Genomic DNA, 19,384 nt, shown 5'->3' with positions numbered 1-19,384 from the left:
TTTTTTATCTTTTAAATGTGTTCTGTTTTTATTGGAAAGCACTTTGAAAGGTGCTATATGAATAAATGTTATTATTATTATTTTACCACAGAAAGAAAAGCAACCTTTTTACTCTTAGTTCTTAGTGTCTGATGCAGGCCACTAATTCTGTTTTTGGAGTCTTACTACTTTCTTCTTGTGTTCTGAATATTCATAACTTGTAGTCGACCCAATTAATCATAGGTTGCATTTGTCTTACGTCGACCACAAGACAAATCTAAATTCCTGATTGTGAACCATAGTATTGTTTAACTGTCATATTAAATCTACAAATCATGTCAAAATCTTAGAATCTATGAGAAGTCACTAGTTTGCTCAAGTTGAAATTTGAAGGCAGAGACATACCCTCCCTGGCTCACTTGGTTAGATGACGTGACATTGTAATTTTCCATCCAACATGCCAAAACAATTGTCAGTGAAACAGCTGTGACTATAAATACTGTATAGTTACCCCTGCGCTGACTGAGGTGACAGTGCATGTGATAATTGAGCAAAAATATGAAAGCACATGACAGAGTGAGGGGACATTTTGTTGAGCATCTTCAGAGCTGTGTGGCTCGATCCAAGGACATCTTTGTTAAAGGATGCAGGTAGAGAATGCTATTAAGTGAACAAGAGGAAGAAAGAAAAAAGCATTGAAGAATGTACTCCCTTTGTATACATTTACCCTGGTTACACAGACACATTTTCCTAAAGGGTTTTGGTCTCCCTCTTTGGTGCTAAGGAGATGTACCTTAAAGGTACACTTCATCAATCTTACACATCGACGAAGTGTACAGTTATGTTTACTTGTCACAAGGAGTCTTACTCAGCCTTTGAAAACAGCTGTATAATGCCTTCTGTGGCACTGGAGGGACATTTCCAAAGTAAAACAAATAACCTAGATGATGTCACCAGAGTTATCGTGGCTTGGGGAGACAAAATGTTTAATGGAAATCTTGCGCAATATACTGTGGGTGTGGGGTTTAAAAAAAAGTATTTAAGAGGCAGGGGAGGGTTCTAATAACATTGACTGTAGTGTAGGATCCAGCAAATCAATTCCCTCATTATTTTCTTTTAAAAGTTTCTTCTGACCCCACACCCCACCTATAACTTCAATACTAAATTACACTTTAACACGGATCACTTGACAAACAAACAGTTTTCCATATTGTGATGAGATATATAACATGTTTGTTTTACAGGTGACATGCTCCTTTGACTGTACGGCCATGTTACATATTGTTTATTTTCACAATCACCAAGGCATTTCCCTTCTATTACAAGAACACATCTCTCTTCCATCATATCACTTACTGTCCACCAGATTGAGTCACATGTATTTATAGTATATTAAGTAGGGAAGTAGTGAGCATACAACTGGATAAATGAGACTTGGATTATACTGCACAATATGTGTGAGTTGAGGATGTTTTGATACAAGACATTTCTCAGTTGTTTTGATTCTTTGTTCACCGTGGAGGCATGCGAGAAAAACGAAGTGTTCTTCACAAATCCAAGGTAACACAGAGGGGGGGGGGAGGATTGATATACAAATAGTAACTTCTAACTATTTCCAACAGTGTGTCTCACATCAGTTTCAGCTTGTGTCCATACCTAACTTCAACCAACAATGTTTCTCCCTTTATTAATCTTTCCCTTTCCAGTGTTTATTTCCAAGTGATTATTTGGTTACTCTACGTCCCGCAGGCTCAGTCACAAATAGAGTGGTAAACATACACAACCATATGAGCAAGCCTCTCCATGCAAACAGTCATCTAGCCAAACATCTATGGGGCAAACATGACTCCAATCAAAGCAACGCCGGGTTTTTATCTCGGCACACCAGAGCCCAATAAACAGCTGTTTCCTCAGGCTGCGTCACATGGCAGGATGTGTCAGTATCAGCACAGCTTCAATAATCAGACAGCCGACAAATGACAGAACACTTGAGACTCTCCTGAGGCATTTTGGACTATTACACACAGCCGAAGGGGTGCTCGACTGTGTCTCTTACATTGTTTTTTCTCACGTCTCTGTCTGTCTCTCCTGCACACACACACACACGCACACACACACACTCACACACACACACACACACACACACACACACACACACACACACACACACACACACACATACACACACACAAAGCATGGATTAAGACAGCAATGCAAGCCAGAGGATATTCAAGCCAAGGAGATTATATGCCAACCTTTCACCCCTTAGCATCAAATCTGCCGCGCAGCGACAGCCATAGCTTTAGACCTCATTTCTCCTCTGCGGCAGTCTGAGCCTCAGCCTGACCTTGGCCAGAGCAGATACTGAGTCATTAGCATGGAAAAACTTCTGCCCTGCAGTCCCACTGATGAATGTAAACATTACAAAACCTTCTGCAGTTTCTAAACTCGCCTGCAAATGCTGGCATCACCACTGGCCAATGCCAAATCGGTTTACAGGCTAATAGACATTTATTCTCTAAAACAAAGGACTCCCTCACACTGGCCTCTATATTTCCAGTCAGAGACCATAAATAAAGACGTTTGGGTATGCAGAACTTCATTAGATTATCTTTATTATCTAGACCTAGAGATCCATTTATATATATATATATATATATATATATATATATATACACAGTGTATGTGTGTATGTGTATATATATATATATATATATATATATATATATATATATATACAGTATATGTGTGTATGTATATATATATATATATATATATGTATACACACGGTATGTATGTGTATATATATATATATATATATATATATATATATATATACAGTATATGTGTATATATATATATATATATATATATATATATGCATGCTACATATTATCATTATTATAAGATACTGTTTGCAATCTCAAATTAAAAAAATGTCTGCTATCTTGAATTCATTTAAATAGAATAATTAATGATAATTAATTAATTTCTTGATCAGAATAACAGGCTAGAGTAAAGATAAGCACCAAATATTATACTATGTGATACTAAGATAATGAAATGGACTGGAAGAATCTAAACATGCCATCACTTCACACTATCTACATTTGAAAAGCAGGAATACACAAAATACAATTGTGTTGTCCTTCAATTCCCTTTAATGTCAGAATTATGATTCTGTGTTTTATCTCAAAGGGAAAGATTTATCCTGCAATAAATAATGAGTGTAAATTACCAGGCCTTCAGCAATAAATAATGAGTGTAAATTACCAGGCCTTCAGCAATAAATAATGAGTGTAAATTACCAGGCCTTCAGCAGCATAAATACAAGTCAGGGGGTCAGAAACGGCCATAATGTTCTGATTAATGCTTAAATGGCTGAGAATGGATATTGCTCTTGAAGGATGGTCGTGGTTTCAAATATCAGCCTGGCTAATGTAGAGATAAGAGGAGCCGTGGGTACAGAAAATTCAATAAAAACAGCTCTTGTCCTGGCGCATTGGTGACCTCAGATAAACTCTGTCACAGCTGCTAAATGCTCAAAGGCTTCCTAGGTGGCAGCCATACAAACAAATATGCATTGTTTTATAGTGCTACTCGAGGATTAACAGCTTGCTGTATATTATAGGTTTTCTCTATTTCTGCTATCTCTATATCTATGTGCTTGCCGCTCCCCATCTCCCTCTCGCTCTGTTATTAAAACACAGTTCCACAGGAGCAGAGAGTGCACCCAGCGCAACGGATATAAATTCATTAGTTGAATGCTAACACAGCAGCCGTCCCGTATTTACTGGGAGGCACACAGGGGAGCATTGATTGGAAGTTGACACTCGGAGAGCACCATGACATCTGTATCAGAGTGTGTACAACATACGGCGGCACTGAATTAATGCAAATCAACCGTTGTAGAACATTCATTTGTTTTCGGGGCTGTTTAAAGCAGAAGCAAACTTACACTAATGTAGATACAGACGTGGGGAGCCATACTGTCTCCTGTCATTGCGTGCTAATGTTTGTTTAAATCAAATCAAATGTATTTATATAGCCCAATATCATAAATTACACATTTGTCTCAGTGTGCTTTACAGACTGTACAGGTTACGACACCCTCTGTCCTTAGACCCTCGCATCGCACAAGGAAAAACTTCCTAAATCAAACCCCATAATTAAAGGGGGAAAAATGGAAGAAACCTCAGGGAGAGCAACTGAGGAGGGATCCCTCTCCCAGGATGGACAGACGTGCAAATAGATGTCGTGTGTACATTTCTATTGTTCAATCACTTCCTGAAGTCTTCATTTTATGAGCTATAAATCTGCAGGTTGACAGAGGCAGGCTACTTTTTCCCCAATTTCCAGAATGAAAACCTTGCAAAAATAATGCCCGCTTAATATCTCTGGAGTAAGTAGCTAAACATAGATATAGATAGATATAGAAAAGTGCCCATAAAGCGAAGGAATTTTGGGAAATACAGGAAATAGAAGACGGTCAACTTAGTTTAACAAAATACTGAAATACTGTTTCCTGGTTCTCAATTCATATTAAACAGACAGATATTACAGTGGTATCACTCTTCTCATCTAACTCTCTGCAAGAAAACGAATAAGTGTAATTCCCAAAAAGTCAGACATTTCCATTAATATATATAAAAAAAGAATTCTGCCTTACCTTCATACAGCCAATCACTGAGCCCATTGAAAACGACACCCTCCTTTCCAGTAGACACCAGACGAATGGAGCGGTTTTCTACCCTGGAGCGATAGTAGATATTGTTCTCAAAAACAAAGATCTAGAAGAGCCAGAGAGAGAGAGGAAAGAAGCAGTTCCCGACTTGCTGGAGGGTTCATGTGCAAAACATTGAATGCCATCCAGCTATACGGATGTTGATCTGTAGCTGACCCTGACGGACAGCATTCCTACAGGGAAGATCCTATTGTGAATAAGCAGTTACATTGTTACATTATTATTATTATCAACCCGCACTAGCAAGAGGAAACCTCAGGACTTCCGGTATTAATACCGACACGTTATTGTCAGGTGGGAGACCTTGGTGAGGCAGAAGTCATGCTATCACATCTAAAATCAATCTAGTGGTCGAACCTATGCAACATTAGCATGGGGCTTTTTCACCTGTCACACACAAGAGAGTGCACATTTCAGGACAAAAATAAGTCTTTTCAATTTCTGATAAGATGGTAAACCTTGGGACCAAATTCTGACTTTGACGATCTCCTCTACAGACCTGCAGGGCTTTCAAGATAACTGAAGGTCAACTCTTTCATTATAGAGAATAATAGATCATCAGCAGCCATGGTGAGTGTGGTATGGCGGGTGGCTCTTGCGGCTGGAATCTTAAAATGTTACAGCCTTAATGCCATGCTGAAATCAATGGCAGGCTTTTACAGAAAATAGTTGCTCAGTATCTCAAGGGCCTCAAGCTTGTATCATGTTATCAGTTTGTGAATGATTCTACCCAAAATATTCACTCTGAGAAGTCTAAAAGACGGGATAATGTACAGCAGGAAATCCAATAGCTGTCTACACTTGCTGCTTGTTCATTTTTTACTTCTTTCTACAGTGTAAAAAGGATCAAGTCTACAAATAATCTACCACAGGAACATTAGCATGTTTAACTACTTTACTATACACTGTGTCTCAGCAATGTGACATTTAGTAAACATAATAAAAAACTGTCTATCTATCTGAGAATATATCTAACTTAAAGTTTCTCAAGCAAGCAAAACAATGCATCTCTTTGAAGATAAAACAGAATCTGTCACAATTAGTTTATTTCGAGGAGATGCAAGCTGGGGGCCCATATGGTTTAGAGTCACTTTGGTGCAGATTCCCTGTATAGAAGCTAATCTAGGCCACAGCACAGAGAGAAGACCTGGCCCCGTTTTATGAAGGAAGGTAGAAGTCTGCCAGTGATGGCTGGGATCCACATTTATCCTCCGCGAGAATATTTGGAAAAGATTATACAAATTTTGGGCTGGCAAGAACAATGACATGTAACTGAAACAGCACCAACATAATGATAAAATAATTAGTTGTCACTTCTTTAGCAAGCAAAATTAGGTTCTGTATTAGTAGGATAATGTAAACGTAACAAATCAGAGGAGTCAACACCAAAATGGAAGGTTAATGTGTTCTCAGGGGGTATTAAAGGGGTCCTCCACACATTTTTGACCAAACACCCGCCAAATTAATGATATTCCTATCAGCCTTTACTGTCATCTGTGTTGCTTGTGTAATGTTTGCATGGTAAAAAGATAGATTAAGACAGTGAACATTGTAAACATAATACCCCATCATGCTAACACTGTCATTACAAGCTTGTTAGCATGTTGATGTTAGCATTTAGCTTAAGTACAGACTTACAGAGCCACTAGCAACAAGTGTCATAGGTGATTTGGATAAAGTCTTACAGTTTGTCTCTTTTTCTCTTGCTCTCTCACACACATTCACACATTCACTCTCTCTCTGCGGCTGGACAGCTGTTTATGTGAGTGTATATATATGCTTATTATGTAAAAGTACAGGAGATTTAATTACATGCAATGGGGTTTTGGGAACAGGATAGCATGTGGGCTGATTTATGTATATTACATTTCTAAATATGACACATGCCTTGACTTGCAGAATGTGTTACATTGTTTCAGTTGATAGGCATCTCTCACTTCAACTTCCACCTCTTTGACAGAGGACATCTGAACCTTCAGGGAAACCAGCTGCTGCTCAGTGTCACGCTAACATAACTCGCCTGATGGAACTAACACCAAGTCATCACTAATGGTGGGAAACTTGAGGCTATATCAATCTAGCAACTGTGTTAATTAATCCACTGACAAGATAACAGGTAATTAATAGCATTGTGCTGCAGGATGTTATCACTTACAGTCTGTCTGCCCTGCAAACCAACAGACTGAAGCTCATTAATGCTCTGACAAGTTCGACTGTGTGATGATGGAGGCAGCAAATGACTCATCTTGGAAGAGTTGCAAAGGACCATTGCGTCTTGTGATTCAAACAATAGTGTGTAATTTGATATGTGTTTACTGGGAAATCTCAGTCAATCATTAGGATGATTTACATCCTGAGGGACAAAATAGTTTGTGTGTGCTACTTTCAAGAACTCAAACGTTCACCATACCATTGACTTGAGGAAAATGCTACCTCTGAAATATAAAGATTATCTGAGTCTTAATTGAGGAGCTGGGTCCTCTAGTTTCCTCCATATTTCTAGACCAAATCTGTTGTAATGGACCAAGAAGGCCTGTCCCACATCACATTTTCTTACAAATGGGGCCAAAAAATGCAGCTGTGTTTCCAATAAATTTGGTGGACATGACCTGTTTATCCTTTGCAGCCCTCAATATCCCCTCATTCTTTGTGTTCTGGTCAATTGGTCTATGAAGCATTAACATTATCCTTGTAAGTTCGTAATGTAACGTGACCATGTCGTGTCAGGTATTTGTGTTCTTTGGTAAATCTATTACATAATGTAACCTCAGGTAAAATGGAACTTTGGTCCCTTTATAGCACTGGCACTTATTCTGCCGTTTAAGGTTTATTTCCTCATTTTCTGACTGCAATTTGACAAGGAGCACTTAGTTTTGTCTATTTGGCTTGTTCCCCCTCATTAGCTGCATCCTCCATCTGTATAAAGATTGAAATTTGCATCTGCACATAATTGCCAACAAAGTGACCTCAAAGCTGTTCTCAACTTTATAATTTTAACGGAACAAATGACTACATATAAAAGGTGTCGATCTAGTCATGAATCCACAGAGAATTACTCAAGTATTCAAGGATAATTTATTGTCATTTTGTAACACAGGGTTGCGCAACGAAATGCAGTTGTAGCTTAGTCCAGTATGCTACACACTAAAAATATGACAGAACAGAACAAAAACAGCAAGGGGTTAAGGGGTTGCTTAACTATGTTATTTATTGTAATCCAGTATGTGTGTGTAAAAAAAAAAACCGTATGCTCCACATTTTTGACAACAAAGAAGAACAACTGCATGTAGAGAGCAAGTAGACAATTAGACAATAAAAACATTTGAATCTTAACTTTGAAAAAATTATTAGTCAGCAGGCAGATATGAGACTAGGGACTTCATGGATAGTGTAGTTCTTACCAGTTGCTGGTCCTGGGGTCCCCAGCCTGCATACTGCAGCTGAGCATTTCGCACCTCTGGAGGGTTCAAGTTCCAAGTCGTCCTGGGGTGCACAGACAGAGGAAACAATGCTATCAGATAGAAGTGCTGACACATACACACAGTGCCTGTCTGCTCCTAGGGCTGCTGCAGGAGAAAACAAGTGTAGCACATCTGAGAACAAAGGTTTAAGTGTATCCATAAATACCAGCGCTCTAAAACAATGTCAACCTCTCCTTATTGGGAAAAGTGCTACGCAGTGCAGGCAGCAGAATTAGAGGTCCCACTGCCTCTATGTCTTTGTCTGGAGCTGAGAATGAATGAGGTCATCAGCTGCGATTATTTATTTTGGCACATTACCACTAGGTGGCAGCACACAAATAGATTTGAGCATGAAAGCTGCTGACAGTGCTGTAATACTGTGACCTGGTGTGGATGTAATTCAAAAGGTACATTTTAAATAAGTGAGGTGTGCACTAACTGGAGGAAATGGCTATAATATGTCCTGGCTGGTTAATCAAGTGCTACACATTTTGGCTTTTTAAACTCCTTTAAAAATTTGGGTCATGATTTTGTGTTATTTGTCAATAATAATAATAATAATAATAATAATAATAATAATAATAGAATGCACATGTTCACCTTCTCTTTAAAACAAAAGAATAAAGATCAAAGAGGTAGAATTGCAGAAAAGAGTGTTACTTTTTCTAGGCATTTTAACTGTTCAGATATAGGATAAAGCTTATAGGGCTGGCTCAGGCTTGCCTTGGACCAGCCCCTAGTTATGCTGCAATAGGCTTAGACTGCCAGGGGACTTATACCTCTCTGCTCGACCTTTCCCTATCTCTCTCCTCTTCTCCCTCTCTATCTGTATGCATTCATGCCCCTAAATGCATGTTACTAACTCAGCATCCGGGCCCCTGGAGTTTCTGTGTCTCTCATCTGGCAACTGGAATTGTGGCTGCGCCTGTTGCCCTGGTTCTGCATGACACCCACGTTAATATTTTTTAGAGGCACCCGGAAGCTTATTTTGACATCCTCCTGGATCCATCTTTTTCATATATGATCACATCATCATTTCTGTCACATGGATTGTCTATGTTGTATTTTTACTATGTTGTTTATTCTCAACAGACAACATCTATTGCACGTCTGTCCGTCCTGGGAGAGGGATCCCTCCTCAGTTGCTCTCCCTGAGGTTTCTTCCATTTTCCCCCTTTAATTATGGGGTTTCTTTTAGGGAGTTTTTTCTTGTGCGGTACGAAGGTCTAAGGACAGAGGGTGTCGTATGCTGTACGGTCTGTACGGTACGCCCACTGAGACAAACAATAATATATATAAATACATTTGATTTGATCTGTGGATGTCAAACCTGGTTGCTATTTGATGTCACAAATTACTTAATAACCATTTTGCCCTGAAAGTTAACAGTCTAGTTGATATCACAGGTGCTTTGTAGTTGGGTTATTATTGGAACAGCTGGGAAGGAGTTGCTTTCAGAGTCACAGGCAGCATGGTCAGGTGAGATATTATAGGATTAGATGATGAAATACAATGTAAATAGATCAATGCAGCCTTATTGCCTACTTACGGAGTATCCAGACTGCAGATGATGTAGAAGGCGGTGTAAGAATGCTGGTACACCTGGAAGAATAGGCAACAGGAAAGAATTTATATCAGATCCCTTCCCACAAAACAGTTTCAGCTTGACATCTTGATTTACACTTTTGTTAAGCAGGACTTACTAAATAGTTATATGAAAATTAAAAAAGTAAAAACTGAAAAAAAACAACATTAGAAATAGCCAACAACAAATTATTGTTTTAAAATTAACATTGAAAAGGTGAGATGGGAGAAAATAAAGTACTTTAAAAATATTAAGCCATTCTATAAAATGTGTAGTTGGCAGAATAATATTGTCATAGTTTTGTTAATTGTGTCTATATTGGTGTACAGTACTATTAGATAACAAAAGACAAGATTAAAGTGTAACTTACAAACCCCTTAAAATGACCTCCAGTGGTTTAACATCTCACCTTGCTGCAGTGACTCACTGTTGGGTGTGGTCACACACAGCCTTCCCTCTTTCAACCAGAGAGGGTAGAGACAATGCTTTTCAGCCTTCTGTTAAATTACTATTTTCTCTTCAATTCCAATAACATATTTGGCTCTCTTCTATTTAATTGGAAGCTGCTACACATTTCAGTGCACATACGTCTTACAAAAATACACTACACACTAACAACCTGGGAAGATCTCTAACACTCAGATCTGATCTTTGAAATCTTAAACTATTTATGAAATTTCTTGTCATATTTTTCTACAATAACTGTGCATGTTGCAAACAGTTTCATCTCATGTATGCTACAAATTCAGGAATGTATGAAGTCACTGCCACCGAAAGACACATTTACATTCAAAAAGAGGATAGTTTGTTGACGTGCAAACAGTTTATTATAAACACCCGTGTTCCATACAACATGTTATTGAGATGAAGTGTACTTGAATTTGCATTGTATGACGCTACAGTATCAAATGACATCAAATGACAAGGTGATGGAGGTTAGGATGGAATAATAAATGCAAACAAATGCAGCACAACACACAAGGCATCTCTAGTGTGTCGATATATTTTCTATTCATCTCAGGCAATAACACAAGGTTATATCTCTCCCAGCATTTGTCACACACTAACAATAGGCACACACTCTCCACCACAATGACTCAGTGGTGAAGCAGAATGAAGTAAACACACAGACAGCAGCCATCAATATGATTTAATATATCTGATTTACCTATATTAGGAGCTGACATGCTATGATGTATATCAAGGTGCAAGCAGAGCTGATGAAGTCATGTGATACTTTATTCACAATTGCACAGAAATTATAAATTCACAGCCAATACTTTGTCTTCCTTCTGTCGATCTCATCTCCCTCCCTGCAAGCTGGTTTCAGCGCCGAGGGGTTTGTTTGTGTTTCTGCCTGCCTCACTACAGTTCCACACGGCTGTGCTAGCCCCCGCTGCCATCGCTGACAGGCAGCGGTGTGCGACAGGCCTTCACACCCCGCAATGATTACTTTCTCCTCGCTCCCTCCCCTTCCTTCGCTGCACTACGATCATACACCCCACCCCCCAGTGGAAGCAGCTGACATATTTGGCTGTCAGTTTGCTAATTTAAAAAACAAGCAAACAAATGAGAAGCTCACCGGTGCAACGTTGTAGGCCAGCAGCACATGCTTCATGTCAGGAGACACCTCATACTTGCTGGCTTTGTACATTTCCTAAGGAAGCAAAGGCAGATGTAAGAGGAGAAAAATAAGATGAGACCTTTAACCATGCGTGGTATTTTTTCATTAAACTAGTCCTTAAATGACTGGGTTTGATGGATTGCACGGCTCCTGAAACAAATGGGAGTTACATTAATCTTTGCACTAGGGCTTGGCGATTTGATGGCAGACATAATGTTGTGTGTCGTCACCCAAGCCACCGCAGCACTGACACTACATCTCTATCTCGACGTTTCCCCCACATAACCATTCCCTAAGTTTTAACTATGCAGTTCACAATTCACAGCAATAATGGATCATTTGATTAAGCTTTGTAATAAAAAAATGCTTTGATTTGCTGACACTGTAAGAAAAGTTAAAATTTAATTCATGGGCAGCCATGGTCCGTTTTTTAGTCTTGTGATTGTGATACATTAAGGAGAAAGAAAAGATGACAAAAGACTTACAAACTTCTTGTTATGCACCAAGATGATCTTTTCATCAGTGTCGACGTTGAACTTGACAACATCGCCATCCCGATTACGATATAATAGTTCAATACCTGCAAGGAGATTGAGGAGAAAGACTTTGATTTCAGATATTCCTTAATGTATCATGTAATATCATCATTTAAAGTCCACAGACATACACATTATCCTCATAATCACACATAAATAAGACAAACTCTTTCCTTTGGAAAAAGGAAATATTTTTTAGAAAGTGTTTAGAAAGATATTGGGCCTATACGACCCAATATCCTCAAATTCTTGGGTCAGACAATTGTGCAGACATACTGATTTTGTACAGTCATGGCGCAAGAGAGCAATAATTAAGATCCTCACATAAAAATCTAATTACACCGGACATTAAACATGTGGAAAACATATGAACTCAGTGATGTGAGAACATCTCTTAAGGCCCTGTCACACATATCTGTATGGCAGAAACGTATACGAAAAATAGATCACAATTTGTCAGAGTCCAAATACGATCGGAAAAGTGAATGTATACAGCAGTGATTTTCAACCAGCCGCGAGAGATTGTCAGGTGTGCCGTGGGAAAAACTTTTTTTTTAAATCAATTTTCTCCGACAGCACTCGTACCGGAGCTCCGACACCCCCCCCCCCCTCCCTCGCACCGGAGCTCCGACAGCATACATATTCCCCAAACAGAACCCTGCGCCTTCCTGCCTTGCGCATTCCCTCCTCCCGCACACACCTACAGAGGGGAGGAAAAGGGAGGAACTACGCACCAGCACCCCCCCCCCCCCCCCCCTTTGATGTGCCTTGGCCACGGAAAGGTTGAAAACCACTGGTATACAGATGTGCATGTCTAACCTATTGATAGCATATCACTTACTTATACAAAACGTATAAGACGAATGCCCAACGTACAAAAATATGGCGTATGCAAAATATCGGCAACATGCTGGTGTACGTTGATATAAGGTAAGGCATAAGTAGTTTTTGTTAAGAGCACGCTGTGTTACGCTGGGGTGCGTTGTTGAACGCCGAATCTGTGAAAATGTTTTGAGCATGTTCAAACTTTTCGGACGTACCTGACGTGTGCTTCATAAGTTATGCAGACGTTACACATAAGTTACGTTACGTTAGACATATGTGAATACGTACGTGACTACATTAGAGGTACATTACGTTTGATATGTATTCATTATGTATGCGTCAGCTACAACACCGCTGTGGAAAAGTTGGACGTATTTGGACTCTGACAAATTTTGAGCAAATTTTCATATACGCGACATACGTTCCTGCCATACGGAACTGTGTGACAGGGCCGTATGTCTGCCGTGTTCGGCATATCGTCTGCGTCCTTCGAAAGATCATAATTTACCCTTAATTTATATCAACGTACACCAGCGTATTGCCGTATATTTCGTATACGCCGGCATTCGTTTGCGCCATACGGATATGTGTGACAGGGCCTTTAATACTACTAAGGAAGTTAAAAGCTTGGCCCTCCATTGTAGTCAAGTATGTCAGTAGTAAAACAGAAATGTTTATTGTCTCCTGTAAATGTATTCTGTAGAGGAAGTGGCACTAAATAATGAAAGTCTGGTTATAAATGAAGACATTTACACTTTGAAAATGTTACATAATAGCAGCTGGCTTGATAGAAAATGCAAATATTCAATATTAATGTAGTTAATTGGCGACATAATTACAGTGGATGCTTTTATTTATTACATTTTTAAAATAAAAGGCATATTAAATTAAGCTTGTTGGATAGTTTTTTTTTTTTTAATCTATCACCAACCCAAAACGTGCAACTTTCATCAACAAGTGCAACAATTATTAATAGGCCTCTAAGTGGCATGAATACATGTGGTGGATTAACATATACAAGTAAGGCTTGGATAGCCAGGCTGAGCAATTAGCTGAATGATAATTGTGATCAAGATTTTGGCTTCAACAAAACATCAAACTTTATCGGTTTGTCGGTATCCTTAACTATCTAGCCAGTAACAGGCCTTTGTTTCAAACACAGTGTGAGGGAACACTTTGAAACACAGACATAGTTGCAGCTGCAGGTCATTCTGCCAGGTCTGCAAGTGTATTAGAATGATTATTGTCAATAAACATCCAATAAGACTTATACTTCTCTTTAAAAGACACTAGTTTTTGTTAAAGAGAGTCTTACATTGATTTAAAGCTTTCTTAATTTAACATTTATCTATTAATTATCGGTATGAGGCATAGACTATTTATAGGTCTAACCTTTAATCCTTTAGGGCCTTTAATACACCTTTATGGTCCTTTGCACAATGTGCAGAACAAGATATTGACATTAGTCCTACAGTAAATGCTAGGCTTAACAAAAGTGCTTAAGAATCAGACCTATTTGATGCCATAGCAAATGCACAGCTTTCAATATGCCTGAATACAAAAGCTTCCAGGACAAACACAGTGAGTTCAGGCCACTGTAGGAAACCCTTGACAGGAGCCATTATTTGAAAGATGTATGAAAGTTCATACAGCTCCTCATCCATCAGGCTTTTATCAGGGAGGGATAAGTTTAATACAGCAACTGCCCCTTTCACCTTCAATCCATCTGCGCTCTTCTCTCTTATTGCTTTAGTGATCCATAGGCGCACGAGCAACCACTCCATTTGGCGAGGTAATTAGAACCCAGAGGTTGTTATGCAGAGTGCTCTCTATCTGCTAGCATATCTAATTGTCCATTAGAGGTGACAAAATTACCATCACAATGGCTTTAATGCAGAACGTGCTGGGGAGAGCAGTTTCAGACATTTTTAGATTGGCACAGCCAAACGCCCCCTCTTTTGTCTCCTTGTTAAAAACCATTGGCATACTAACTAAGGGTATAACATTGACTCCTTCATGGAAATCATGTTGATAAATAAAAGTGTGCTGCTTTTTTTCACCATGCTCCATTGTCTCAATTTAACTCCGTTTGGCATCTGATAAACGGTCTACTTTTATATAAATATAAATGGTAATTGCAGACGATGGGGCTTGAATGTATAAAAAGACATTACGGTGACAAATCAGTGGTCAAAGAGATTGACTGGACTTTATTTTACTTTGTGACTTTGCTCTGTTTTCATAGTCAATTATCTTTTAATTTGGAGACCTGCATCTATTTAAGGCACCTTTTTTTCCATCTTTATTCTTCACAGAATCGTTGATCTCCTCCTTTATCCACACGCCCCAAGACACCTGACCTCACCACAGATCTCTCAAATCCTTCCCATCACTGCTCTTTTATAAGCCCTCCTGCTGAGTTCATCATTTTAGACCTTATCATCCCTCTTTCACCTCTCCAAGTCTTTGTTTTCTGCTCTTTCAAAGACAGTGGTCCGTCTATTGTTTCACAGTACCCTAGGCATTATGTCTTCCCTTCAATCTGTCTCTTTCTCTCTTTCTCTTTCCCCTCTACTTTCACTTGCTGTGCATTAGCCCAGGGCGCTGTTTTCTCCTCTGATCTATACCTTTCCACGGCAGTATGTCTTATTAATACAGCCTTCTGCCCTGGGCACAGCCCTAACCCAGCCTCACTCCAGGGAGGCACAGGGAGTGCTAGGAAGGGGGAAGTGAGGGAGGCAGACATAGGAGGAGATATAATTGAGTGAGACAGAGAAAGAGAGACAGAAGAAAAATTGCTATATTTTGAGTTTGTACAATTCAACTTTACAAACTTCCCTTTATAAAGGCATATTATGGAACAGTCTTGTCTGTAAAAGTGGCATTTTTAAATGTTTTTTTTTGTTTATTACAATGTAAGTTTAATTTTCACATTTTGCCATTGGGTTAGTTATAACACCGTACTCAACAAAGTAACCTTTGAGATCTTTAAACACGTTAGCTATGGGAACAGGCAGGTTTAATTGTCTCCCTGAAGAGAAATGGCTTTGTTTGTTATGAGATTTAGGTATACTTGAAAGTCTCCAAACATTTTGGTAAAATGACCAAAGAAAAAAGTAATCCACTAATTTAACATTGCATTCCTACAGTGTAACTTTGTCATATTCACAATTGGCAGTTTAAACAAATAAAAGGATCAAAATCCATGCAGCACAATTAGAGATATTGTCTTTTTTAGGGGTCTGGTAAACTTTTTAACTCCACACCTCCAGTGCTCTTATCTGACTAATCTGACACCATAGTAATGGTATTTTTGGTGTCTTAAAAATCCATGTCCATGGCACAACAAATGCACAACTAACTATATAAATGAAAACAGTTAAGCCAATTTATCTAAACCACTTTATTTGGAGGTAAAACTGAAAGTGAAATGTCTGAAACAATCCCTTATTGCACACAAAAACACGACAGATACGGTAAATTGAAACGTCTGACTGATCCTGTTTCTTCTTGTGTTAAACATTTGTTTTTATACGGCCCAAGAAAAAGCATCAGATGGCTCTCTAATCTCGGGACTTTCTCCTTTAATGGCAGAGGACGCCAGAGCCTGTCCAAAGTAAACAAGCTCAGTAGCAGCGGCTCTCGACAGCCGGTTAGCCTTCACAATAGAAGCAACAAGTAGTTAGCAATGAGCTAACTGCATTCTGCAAGACAACAAACGGAGCGACCGGTTTCCTCCGTCCTGCAGAGAGGAGCATGCACACTAACCATCTTCTTAACCCCATTATCATACACGTCACAATCTCACAATCATTTGTGAATGTGCCCTTTTTAACATAGCGACACGCATAGAATTAAGGACTCAAAGCTCCCTCCCACTTTATACGTCCCATTTCTTCTACAAAGTATGTGCACGCTTATGCAGAGCACGGAGAGACGCTCACAGGGGACATATTCTTTTTGCCGCGCCCCTCTCTCTTCCACACACACGCACGCGCGCACGCACACACACACGCACGCACGCACGCACGCACGCACGCACACACACGCACACACACACACACACACACACACACACACTCTCACATTTGTGTACATATTCTCTTTTGATTGTTTAGTATTAGATACTGTGTGTTTTGACATTTATTATCTTATTAATGCTTTTTGGAATATACATGCTGGTTTGTTTAATGTTGTACAAGAGTGAGTATTGCCAACCCCTACTATCAAATCATTCCAAAATCCTTCAACCTAGCTATTAATATGGTCATATTGTTTATAGTTATTAATTGAATTATTATTCAGATTTCCTAATCTAGTCTAGTGTAGTCAATTTTATTTATAATGCACCTACAGTGCCCTGCAGAATTATTGGCACCCCTTTAGTAAATGAGCAAAACAGGCTGTAAAAAAAATGTCTTTGCTGTTTATGGTCTTGGCCTTTCACTCAAAATATTCACATAAATCTTAACTTTTTACTGAAGTAAAATTATTGCAATACTTTTTTTTTTTTTACTTTAAATAAATATTTTTCTACAAAAAATGTGTTCCACAATTATTGGCAGCCCTAGAAAATTCTCTGATTAAAATCTAACTGAAGTATATTTCCAGTTATATCTTACATTTTTAGGTTCACCTGTTTGATAAGGAACTCTTAAGTGGTGAACCAAGACTTCCTGTTTCACTGGGGTATTAAAATGAGGTGACATTCTTCACTATGGGAAGGAGAAAACAGTGATTATCTGCGACGAAAGGTTGTTGAGCTGCACAAATTAAATTGGATATAAGAAAATCATGAAAAAGTTGAAAATGCCCATTTTCACTTTCAGGGCAATAATTAAGAAGCTTAAAGCAACAGAGCTGTTAAGAATCAGCCTGGAAGAGGACGTGTGTGTACATTGACGACACACACCGTGAGGAGGATAGTTTGACTGGCAAAAGAATGTCCAAGGATCACAGCTGGAGAATTGCAGAGGTTAGTTGAGTCTTGGGGTCAGAAAGTTTTCAAAATGACCATCAGACGCCGCCTACATCACCACAAGTTGTTTGGGAGGGTTGCCAGAAAAAAGCCATTGCTGTCAATTAACAACAAACTAAAGCGCCTACAGTTTGCCAAACGTTACTGGGACTTTGATTGGGACAGGGTTATATGGTCAGATGAGACCAAAATAGAGCTTTTTGGCAACAAACGTCAAAGGTGGGTTTGGCGTAGACAGAAAGATAGCCTTACAGAAAAGCTCCTCATACCCACTGTGAAGTATGGTGGTGGATCTTTGATGTTGTGGGGCTGTTTTTCTTCTAAAGGCTCTGGACATCTTGTTAGGATACATGGTATCATGGACTCTATCAAATACCAGCAGATATTTAATGAAAACCTAACAGTCTCGGCCCGGAAGCTTAAAATGGGCCGTGGTTGGACCTTCCAGCAGGACAATGATCCAAAGCACACCTCAAAATCTACACAACAATGGTTTACTGACTACAGAATAAAGGTTTTACCATTTCTACAAGCGTCAACCTCTGAATCTGAAGGATCTGGAGAGATTGTGTGGAAGAATGGTCTCAGATCCTGTGCCATGTGTTCACCAACCTCATCAGGCATCACAGGGGAGAAGACTCAGAGCTGTAATCCTGGCAAAAGGAGGCTGCACAAAATATTAAATGAAGGGTTGCCAATCATTTTTAGCACTGATATTTTTGAGAAAAATATTTGTTTCATGATAAGAATTTAATGTTACTTTCAATAATGTTGCCTCAATTAAAGGTTAGATTTTTGGTAATATTTTGAATGAAATATCATGAGGAAAGATTTATTTTTACAGGGGTGCCAATAATTCTGGAGTGCACTGTACTTCATTGTAGTGCCAGTTATTATCAACCCCTATTTATGATTTTATAAATATAAATATGTTTTGTATAATATTTGTTAATATCCAGACTTGTTCATACCAGAACCCCGACTAAATGGCGACACTGGCATGAGGCGTAGTAGCAGTGTTCCAACAGTACCAAAGTATCCTCAAAGTCTACTGTAGGCTTATTAATGCGTGAACCAAGACTTTTCACCTAATGTGCTCTATGACAGCATACTTATACAGCACAGAGCAGAAAGACTACTTACTAATTCAAGGAAAACAACTCTAGTAGACTCTTGAAGTGAAATTACCTTCAACTGCACTGTGATTGCTCAGAGTTGTACTTTGTACCTTATCCATTCACACTCAACCCTTTCTTTAAGGCACAACTGTAGTCACATCATTCATCACATTCAGTGTTCTCTTGAGTGTCTTTTTATTCCAGTTGAGAGGATTGAAAACACTCCAAGAGAGTACTGTGTGAGTGCTCAACAGGCTCGTTGTAATAGAAACAGTTGTAATAGGCTGATAGGTTGGATTAGTAAGGAAAATAATGATTGCTTATACATGTTTTTTTACCTTTATCTCACTTAATATCACTCACCAAAGAGTACTCAGCAAGTCTACAATGTAGACTGAGACTAGAGCAGATTACTTCAAAATAAAAATAGAAACTGATAATAGAGAAAATACTTATACATTAAAGTAAAAATGGAAATAATACCCAAAAGTCCCTAACATCTAACTGTAACCTTCACATAATACATCATCAAGT

The 19,384-nt window shown here is 38.9% G+C and overlaps 1 protein-coding gene across 4 annotated transcripts in view; it reads right to left on the bottom strand.

Annotated features, from left to right (window-relative positions):
* The window catches only part of dpp6a (dipeptidyl-peptidase 6a), a 177,993-nt gene that overhangs the window by 17,958 nt on the left and 140,651 nt on the right, over nt 1-19,384 (bottom strand). For all 4 annotated transcript variants that reach the window (XM_029457444.1, XM_029457441.1, XM_029457442.1 and 1 more), the window contains exons 4-8: nt 11,879-11,973; nt 11,352-11,426; nt 9,734-9,786; nt 8,125-8,206; nt 4,649-4,769 (exon numbers count right to left, since the gene is read on the bottom strand). In XM_029457444.1, coding sequence (XP_029313304.1) covers nt 4,649-4,769; nt 8,125-8,206; nt 9,734-9,786; nt 11,352-11,426; nt 11,879-11,973 — 426 coding nt within the window. The remainder of the gene's footprint in view (nt 1-4,648; nt 4,770-8,124; nt 8,207-9,733; nt 9,787-11,351; nt 11,427-11,878; nt 11,974-19,384) is intronic.

The sequence above is a fragment of the Cottoperca gobio genome, chromosome 20, assembly GCF_900634415.1.
Source record: "Cottoperca gobio chromosome 20, fCotGob3.1, whole genome shotgun sequence".
In the NCBI taxonomy this organism is placed as follows: domain Eukaryota; kingdom Metazoa; phylum Chordata; class Actinopteri; order Perciformes; family Bovichtidae; genus Cottoperca; species Cottoperca gobio.
This window is presented reverse-complemented; position numbering and strand designations above follow the sequence as displayed.